At 37.7% G+C, this 10,223-nt stretch overlaps 1 protein-coding gene across 1 annotated transcript; it reads left to right on the top strand.

Moving 5' to 3' along the window:
• Positions 1-5,730: 5,730 nt before the first annotated feature.
• LOC132142568 (inhibitor of growth protein 2-like) lies at positions 5,731-8,117 on the top strand. The gene is made up of 2 exons (XM_059552530.1): positions 5,731-6,070; positions 6,822-8,117. Exons 1-2 carry the CDS (start codon positions 5,932-5,934, stop codon positions 7,517-7,519), a joined length of 837 nt encoding a protein of 278 aa, XP_059408513.1. The 5' UTR covers positions 5,731-5,931; the 3' UTR covers positions 7,520-8,117.
• Positions 8,118-10,223: the final 2,106 nt, after the last annotated feature.

Raw genomic sequence — 10,223 nt, 5'->3', positions numbered from 1 at the left:
AATCCACTTTTGTTAAGATGCAGTCCACTAAAGGATGATCAGTTTTTAAAGTGTCCAATGCTTGAAGACAAGATTTAGAGTCTGTAAAAATTATAGATTTTTTTTTTGTGCATTTTCAATATGCTCCAAAGCTAAAAGTAAAGCACATGCTTCAGCAGAAAAAATTGAGCACTGTTTTGGAATACGGATTCCATAGCGTTGATGTCCAGTCACTTTTGCTGCTGTTACACTATTTTCCACCTTCGAACCATCTGTGAATATAGGTACGTGAAAAGGGAATTGGTTTCTTATGTCCAAATATTGCTGTCTATATACATTTGGATGGGTCACTCCTTTCCTCTGATGAGCCAAATCCAAATTGATATTAGGATTCTTTAATTTCCAGGAAGATATAGAATTGAATTGTATTTGATTTAAAATGTTCAAATTTGTATTTAAGTTCTTCAAATGTGGTTTAATATGAATAGCAAAGGATCTGATGCTTTTAGGTTTGCTCTCATACAAAGGAGTAAATTGTGGGTTGAAGACTGTAGAATAAGCAAGATTGGTTTTATTTGCCTTTATTTTGACAGCATATTGGAGTGAGAGCTTCAATCGTCTATTTTGAAGAGAAGGTTCATTGGCTTCAATGTACAAACTTTGCACTGGCGAAGTTCTAAATGCTCCCAAGGCAAGTCGTAAGCCTTGATGATGTACTGAGTCAAGCATCTGCTTATATGATTTTCTGGCAGAGTCATATATTATGCTTCCATAATCCAGACGGGAACGAATTAGTGTTCTATAGAGTCTCAAAAGAACTATATAATCTGCTCCCCATTTTGTTTTTGCCAATACTTTCATTATATTCAAAGCTTTAAGACATTTGTTTTTTAGTGATTTCAAATGAGGAATGAAAGTCATTTTGTTATCAAATATAAGACCCAAGTAATCGGTTCTCTATTAATGAAGAGTTCTGGATCATGATGAAGGGATCGCTGGATACAGAAGTGGGTACAAACTGTTTTTGATTTAAAGAACTTGAATCCATTTTCAACTGATCACTGACATATTTTGTGAATACATAACTGCAGTTGCCTTTCAATTGTACTCATGTTCTTCCCTCTATAACAGATACAGAGATCATCCACATATAGGCTGCAGAATATATTAGATCCAATGATATTCTCAATGCTGTTTATTTTAATGCTGAAAAGAGTGACAGAGAGAATACTTCCCTGAGGAACTCCAAGTTCTTGTTTGTGAATATCCGACAAGGTGTTTCCTACTTGGACTTTAAAATATCTACTAGCCAAAAAATTTAAAATGAAGATGGGTAATCGTCCTCTAAAACCCATGTGGTAAAGATCTTTTAAGATTCCATATCTCCATGTTGTTTTATGCTTTTTCCAAGTCAAAAAAGACAGCGACAACATGTTCTTTTCTAATGAAACCATCTCTGATATAAGTTTCCAGTCGGATTAATTGATCCAAAGTGCACTTTCCACATCTAAAGCCACATTGATAATCACTTATTTGTTTCTTCGATTCCAGTGTCCAAACAAGTCGATTATTTACCATTCTCTCCATTGTTTTACAGAGGCAACTGGTAAGAGCGATTGGTCGATAGTTATTTGGATCTGTATGGTCTTTTCCTGGTTTAGGTCCAGGAGACCATTTGTCCAGAAGACCATACAAGACTGAAGTTATCCAAAAGAAGAGATAATATACTTTGGGGTGAGTGCTTTAAGAATTGATAATGAATTTTGTCTGGACCAACAGCAGTGTCATGTGAACATTTTATAGAATGTATTAATTCTTCTATCTTAAAAGGTTGATTATATACTTCTTTGTTATCTGAACAGAAGTTCAATTTTTTCCTTTCCTGCTGTGTTCGTATTAACTGGAATTCAGGGAGGCAGTTTTCTATTGACGAATTCTTTTCAAAAGATTCTGCTAATGTATTTGCTATATCCATTTCCTTTGTCTGAAGAATATCCCGTTTTTTTATATGTTGTATAGGAGATCCATTTCCAATGCCCTTCATTTTGCGAATCATGTTCCAGATCCTCTTCATGGGAGTATAACATGTTAAACTTGATAAAAATTGTCTCCAGCTTTGTTTCTTTGCTTCATTTATAGTTCTGCGAGCTTGAGCTCTACAAATTTTAAAAAGTGTAAAATTAGTCATTGATGGCTGTCTATTAAAAAGTCTTTCCGCCTTTTTCCGTGCCCCGATAGCTTTTTTACACTGCTCATTAAACCAAGGGTTAGTCTTACATTGTGATTTAGAGGACGTCTTTGGAATTGTTTCATTTGCAATATCAATTAACTGTTCAGTAAAAGTTTCTATAGAGGTCTGAGTTGCTGAAATACATTTTTCAGAACACATGCTTTCGAAAGAAGGCCAATCTGCTTTCTTAAGTAGCCATCTTGAAGGTCTTTGTTGGGCATCCGGTTTTGTAAATGAGGTGATAAGTGGAAAGTGGTCACTCCTACATAAATCATCCCAGACCCACCTTGTACAATCTAAAAACATTTCAGCACTGCATATAGTCAAATCAATTGCAGAATAAGTGCCATGACCTGGATGAAGGTAGGTTTTTGTTCCATCATTTAATAAACACAAGTCATTATTATGTATAAAATCTTCCATTCTCTTTCCTTTAACATCACATTGATCTTCTCCCCATAAAGGATTATGACTGTTAAAATCACCCATAAGTATAAATGGAGTCTGCAATTGTGCAACACGTTTATCCAATTCTTGCGTTGTAATAACTTCTCTGGGAGGTATGTAGATAGAGCATAGTGAAATGACTCTATGAAGGGTGATTCGTACTGCTATTGCTTGTATTTGGGTATCCTGTACAATATGTCTGTGGATTATATCCTTTTTTACCAAGACGGCTGATCCACCAGAAGGTCTTTGTACATTTGGTCCATATACACTAAACATTTTAAAATTTTTAACAGTCAAGGGATCATTTGGAGATAAATGGGTCTCTTGAATACAATAAGCAAGGGGATTTAAAACAGCAGTTAAATGTTGAAACTCTGCAAAGTTAGCTTTTAAACCCTGACAATTCCATTGAATTATATGGTTACTTATCTTCAAGTGGGGAAGATAGGTACAGGTCCTTTATTCTTGCACTTTGGAGAAAGGCTACGACTTCGACTAGTCATAGTTTCTGAAATTTCAACATTTTTTGGATTGTCATGTTTTTGAGTTCTATTTTTGTCTTGATTTGATTGTCGAGTCACTGTGCTTTGAGATTTATTTTTCTCTCTGGATTCTCTTTGTTCCAACTGGGTGTTTTGAGCCGGATTAGTTTGGGTATATACATTCTTGCTTCTTTGTGAAGACAAATTCTTATTACTGCTTACAGGTTGAGGTTTGTCTGTAGATATCCAAGTCAGTTCTGTCTGAGTACTAATTTCCAGAATGTTTGGTTTGACCACAGCAGAATAAGATTTATTCAGCGTGAAGGCAGAGAGACCTTCAACAAGTTTGCAACAAGTTAATTTTTTGTATTTCCTTCTCTTTAATCCAGGCAGGGCATTTCTTTGATGAAGCTGCATGATGACGTTGCACCCCAAATCATCAAAGACTGTGGAAATTTAACACTGGACTTCAAGCCACTTGGGCTATGAGCTTCTCCACCCTTCCTCCAGACTCTATGACCTTGGTTTCCAAATGAAATACAAAACTTGCTCTCATCTGAAAAGAGGACTTTGGACCACTGGGCAACAGTCCAGTTCTTCTTCTCCTTAGCCCAGGTAAGACACCTCTGACGTTGTCTATGGTTCAGGAGTGGCATAAAGGTACAATTTGTAAGATATTTGCAGTAAAATATCCAAAAACCAATAGGCTAGTGTTATATATTTTGTCCAGCTGATTACTAACAATATCTCTAATGTTTTCAACTACTTGTAAATTATGAGAAAATTCCCATTCTAAACAGTGACAGAGGGCAGTGCAGTCGTCTGTCAATGATGTTAGTTACTCTTTGTTACCGCCTTTACTGACGTAGAAACCACATGACAACAGAGTTGTGGACAAATGCGGAAGTAGTGTCTAGCGTCCAGCAAACCACTGGCTTGCTTCAAGCAGTTCCTTATTTACTTCTTCTCGCACGTTTTATGGTGGATTGTGTTACTTATTTATGGAACATAATTGCTGTTTACCGTCTGCCACTGGTTCTGTCAACAAGGACAGCTCCTGTAAACTTGTGTTTTACTCGACAGATGAGTTGTTTTGATTCGTATCTTTACAGAAAACGTATGCTATTATAACGACCAACAAGATTAGTATTATGGGGCATACAGGCCAAACGCAGGGCATCGCACCTCTAGACCTGCGCGAGGACGCGTCTGATCCATAGTCTAATCGCGTCTTTGCATTGACTTTGTATGTAATCTACTCACGCAAATCGTTGAACTTGCGTTTGAAAATTCTGACATCGAGCACAACATTTATAAAACTTTACCTCATCCGTTAAATCCATGATTTATATTTCTGTCTGACTGATGGCCGTCAGCGGTTGGGTAGAAGACAACAAATCCCATCATCCCACGCTCCTTTTTAGCGTCATCAAACCACGCAATTGTTATTGTTTTAATAGTGCGCCCTCTCATGGCAGTTCCTACAACCTGTTCCTTTAACAAGAGGAATATGACAACTGTAGCCAAATTCCTTGATAGTCTGTATGCCTTGACCCCAGCCTCAGTCCATTCTTTGTGAAGTTCACTTAAATTCTTGAATCGATTTTGCTTGACAATCCTCATAAGGCTGTGGTTCTCTTGGTTGTTTGTGCATCTTTTTCTTCCACACTTTCTCCTTCCACTCAACTTTCTGTTAACATGCTTGGATACAGTACTCTGTGAACAGCCACCTTTTTTGGCAGTGAATGTTTGTGACTTGCCCACCTTGTGAAGGGTGTCAATGATTGTCTTTTGAACAACTGTCAGATCAGCAGTCTTGTCACCATATTCTAATTTGTTGAACACAGGTTGAAGGTGTCACTTATGCCAACCTGTGTCTATGTGTTCCCTAGAGCTGATTTTTCAGGGGATTTCATTCTTACCATTCTAAAATAGATTAGCTATTTATCACTGATGGCAAAATTCCTTAGGCAATTTAATTAAAATAATTTATAAGTGGCATTTATAACATACCAAATTACATTTGCATCATTGATGATTGTTGGCTATATAAAATATTAGGAAACGGGATAAAAATGTATTACGAAGAATTTATTAGGACGTTTTAATTGTCTTACTGACTGCCCTACTGTTTTTACATTTTTATTATATAAAAATGTTTATTATACATCTGTATCTGTTATATTTACATGTATATTTATTTACGTGTCTGTGATTATATTGCTCTGTCATCTTTTGAGAACTCAAATAAAGTATTCTTAAAATCTTAAATCTAAGTTGAACTTTGAGTTTCGGAGCATTTTTGTCCATCAGTGGTCCCTAGCCCCTATTAATTTATAGCTCTCTGTACAGAAGTTTTATTCCCCACCCATTACTTCATCTTATTATCAACAATATACAGCTAACACGGTGCTGACGTCTATGCTCTGATCTTATGGTTCGATCTCGCTTTTAATTAATCGAACCTCCAGTTCCATACGAACTCTGGACGCGCCCAGCTGATCCCGCAATCCGCCCACATCTCTGCAACGCCACCCTCCATTTGCTAAACCTTCCGAGGATGCATTTTATGGGCTGATCCTACGCATGCGCACATCTGATAGTTTTGTTTGAAGGAGTTCTCTCGTAGCCAGAGAAGACCTGACTGAATTTGTCCGGAAAGAGTGGCTCTCCACACAAGGTTGGCAACTACCATGCAATCTTAAAGGAACCTATGAGTGAAAAGCACCTCTTTTTAAGCCGCAGTTCTCCTCGAAAAGGCGCATAGCTGCTTGATGCATTACTATCATCATGTTAGGGCACTATCCAAACGTGGAAAAAGCGCAGCTTGTCAACTACGTGGAGGATTATTTGGAATGTGTCGAGTCGCTGCCTTTGGATATTCAGAGGAATGTGTCGTTGTTACGAGAGATCGACACCAAGTATCAAGGTAAGCGAAACATTTGGTGTATGCTCCCAGCGCGATATGATGGATATTTACGTTCATTTACATCGTGTGCACTTCGCCCTGTAGACCGGCTTCGTTTCGATCCCTCACAATAACATAGAACACATTTTTATGAAACATTTATCAGTGCTTCCAAAGCTGTCCTCGCCCGCTGTGTTTGAGTTGTATTTGGTCTTTGGCATATTCAGCTGTGTATGTTCCAGTAACACTATCCTACAACCAGTGATCAGCCATTTTGACTAGTGCATACTCTCTACTGTTGTTTAGCTGTGCTCTTTTAACGCATCGCTTTAGTTGCCATAGTATCGACGTAATGGTGCTTTCATTCGGAGTGTGTGTTTTGTTCGCATGTAGCCGAAACATCCACAGCTCGATGTCGACGCCTTCGAGTTCGACTTCACACATCGCAAATGAAGGTTACCGTTTAAAATGACTTAAATGCAACGAAAATGATTCATTAACGTTGTTATTTCCTAATTCTTAAAAAAAAAAAACCTATCGAGGAGCATGTACGCTTGGGCAGGTAGGCTGCTCGTATGTTTTTGTTACACAGCGGCAGGGGTAGCACTAGAGCAACCCTAGCATGCGAACAGCAAACAATCGACTGTAGTATGTTAAAATGTGGCTTTGTAAAATCTATTGGGCGTGCACAAGCTGCCTCCCTTAATTTTCTAACATTTTGATTGGAAGTATGTGTCCCCTCCTCACTTTCTCTGCTTTCTGTGCCACTCAGAGGTCCTCAAGGAGGTGGATGAGATCTATGAAAAGTACAAAACGGAGACTGACAGTGGGCAGCGCAAGCGACTGCAGATTCAATTGCAGCGGGCACTCATCAGCAGTCAGGAGCTGGGAGATGAGAAGATCCATGTGGTCACACAGATGATGGAGGTGGTGGAGAACCGCTCGCGTCAGATCGAGGCCCACTCGCCTTGTTTCTTGGAGCCGGGAGACACCGAGCGACCTGCCGAGAAGGTGAGGCACGACCCTCCGAGCACCTCGGCGAATGTTATGCCTGAACGCTCTTCAGCGCGGCGACCCAGGCGTCAACGCAACAGCGAGAGCCGTGACACTTGTTCCAACGGAACCCTGGAAGACCTGGGCGAGGAGCCTCCACCGCAGCCCCGTGAGAAAAAGTCCAAGTCGGCTAAGAAGAAGAAGCGTTCGAAGGCCAAAACAGAGCGAGAAGCATCGCCGGTGGAGTTCACCATCGATCCCAATGAGCCCACCTACTGCCTCTGTGAACAGGTGTCCTATGGGGAGATGATTGGCTGCGACAATGAGCAGTGTCCTATTGAGTGGTTCCATTTTTCCTGTGTTGGACTGACCTACAAGCCCAAGGGGAAATGGTATTGCCCCAAATGCAGGGGTGACAGTGAAAAGACTATGGAAAAAAGTGCAGATAGGGCCAAGAAGGATAGGCGGTCCAGGTAGTGCCTTAAAGGAGATGTGCTAGATTGTTTAAGTGAAAATATGCCTTTGTGGGGATTGGCGATTTTTGTTTAACTTATGTTGAAAGGTTCTCCTCATGCACTTAGCTGAAAAGTTTCCAAACAGGTGCTGTTGTTGCTTTTGCATTTGGAAACGATCAACAGACGTAATTAACCCTGGAAACAGATGTTTAAGATACTGCCATTAATGTCAATAATACAATGAAGAGTTCTTTTCTATGCTTTTTTCTCTCTCTTAATTGTTGATTTCAGTAAGCCTCTAGAGTTTATATATGTTGGAGGTCACCCGTTCTTGGGTAGTACATGGTGTTAAAAAATGGGGGAAGTGATTAAAATGCACAGGGTTTGACGAACATTGTCAACACCTTTTATTAGCATTTCTTGTTCTTTTGTTCCACATTTTAGAAAATATATATATATATATATATATGAAAACACACCTCTGAAATGTCTTCCAGTGAGAGAACAAATCCATTTTCTTTGTTACTGTTTTGGAGTGATGTTTTTTTATTTTATTTTTTTGTTAAAAATTCTTTTAAGTTTCATCTATTTAAATAAATCAGTGCTTGTTACGTCTCTAATCTGCTTGTTGTTGTTGTTGTGTCACATGGGTAATTAATATATACACTGCCAGGCAAATGCATGGACACACTTGACTGAATTTGTTTCTCATTTCAAGAATCTTTGGATATAAAGGCTCGTTCTTGTTTTTAGTATAAATCATGCCTGTGCATGAATTTCTTTACAAAACCCAAAGGTTTTTTCCTTACTTTATTTCTTAAATTTTTTTTTTTTAGTAGTGACGGGAAAGCAGCCACCAATTGTGCAGCATACATGATTTGAAGAAGCTAAAAGCAGGGTTTCTGGGGGTCCCTAAATAGCTAATTTAAGGCCTTTAAAAATCTTAACTGGTGCGAGTACGTCTTCATTATGATATAAAGAGGTCTTAAATTTAGGGATGGACAGACAAGAATTGCGATTAAGGCTTAATTGTGATGATTAAACTTCAAAAGGCTATGATTTAATCAATAAATATGAGCACTGCTTTGTGTACTACCAATATCAGGGAAACCACTGTATTTATACATTACGAAGCCACCTCCTAAGAATGAATGTGCATTTTAAATGAGCTCGTCCACTGTTTTAATTCAGACCAATGTGAAAATCAACCCACGCCGAGTTGTAAATGTGAGCTGGTGGATCGATAAGAAGACAATGCATTATAAAAATCTAAACGATAAAAAAAAAGTATTTAATTAATTATTGATAATAATTGTTAAAATTAATACAATAATTGATACTTTTGACTTATTTTCTTCAAAATGGTTTAAAAGCTGAATGTGAAGTTTATCGTTTTTTTATGTTTGTTTTTGTGAAAAACTATATCTGAACTGTAAAAAAAGTATTTTTCAGCCATTTTACCGTTAATCTGTTGCCATAGACATTTTATGTTATAGAAATTGCCCTCGCTCATATGGTATTAGTTTTATTTGTGCAGTTCCTAAATTTGATCTTAAAATACTGCAGATACCCTGTAAAAGACTGAAGTTTTAAATTAACATTTTATTTGTATTATTTCATTGTTTTGTTTGTACTAGTCTTAAATGTGGAAAATGGTACTCATAAAGAATGAGCATGGGTGTCCAAGCACCCATACATGGGTGTATAAGAGACAGTGGTATTTTGATTTATGCTAGAACAGAACAGAATTTTGTGCACTTTGTATTTCACTCTGAAAGCCCAATAATAATAAAAAAATCTTAACAACGTAAAGAAAATAAAAAGTTATTGTGACTCAAAGTTTTTGCTGTGTTGAGATTAAGTTTAAACTGATATTTTACAGCTTTATCATGAGGTGTTGTTAGAAATATCTCTATTTGAATGGTTGGGACATAATTCAATCTATGAATGAAAAATTGCATAAATTATATATTTTCAGCGGTGAGACATGTATAGAAAAATCTGAATTTAGAAGCATACCCTTGTGAAACTCCAGAAAACACATGGTAGCACACTGACCACGTCAAATCAAATCATACAATTCTATTCTTTGACAATATAAATAAAAGTCTTGCTTGCCAGCAGATGTCACCATAAAAGCACAAGTGGTTCACAACTGGTTTTGCCTCAGAGCTCAGATTTAACCATTTTTCAAATTCAAAAAAGTACTTTTAATTACAGCTCATTTTACAGTTGTCTGCTGGAAGAAATCGCATTCTCTGAAGAAAGAAAACAGGTATAAAGTGCAGTCTGCATATATAGTGTAAAACTACAAAACATTAGGCCGTCATTTAAGCATTGCAAATGTTGATCATTAGTTTTCAATATATATTTATTCTGGGTTACAAAGTAATCAGGATTTGTTAACTTGGAATTTCAAATGATGTAAGAATTCAGCTGTCAGCTGCAGTTACCTGGGTTCGAACTTTGAAGGAGCATGTGAATAAATACCTTTTTATCCAAACAATTGCAACCCTGGGTCAGGATTTGAAAAGGTTCAGTCTTGTTCTTTCTAGTCATACTAAGATCACTAAACAAGAGGAAACACTCTGGGAACTTGGGAACCGAAAGCTGACACCAAAGCTTGCGTGCCCTTTTTTGTATAGAAGTTATTTGATCAAGGCCTTAGAAAAATGAACCTCATGCAAACAAGGCCAAATTCTTAACAGTCCACAATCTCACATTGC

Source organism: Carassius carassius, chromosome 6 (assembly GCF_963082965.1).
Source record: "Carassius carassius chromosome 6, fCarCar2.1, whole genome shotgun sequence".
NCBI lineage: Eukaryota > Metazoa > Chordata > Actinopteri > Cypriniformes > Cyprinidae > Carassius > Carassius carassius.
The sequence above is the reverse complement of the archived record's forward strand: the minus strand, read 5'-3'. Positions and strand labels throughout refer to the sequence as shown.

Coding starts and splice junctions, on each gene's coding strand:
- LOC132142568 (XM_059552530.1), top strand. CDS start 5,932: ATGTTAGGGCACTATCCAAACGTGGAAAAAGCGCAGCTTGTCAACTAC. Junction 6,071..6,821: donor GATCGACACCAAGTATCAAG/GTAAGCGAAACA, acceptor TGTGCCACTCAG/AGGTCCTCAAGGAGGTGGAT.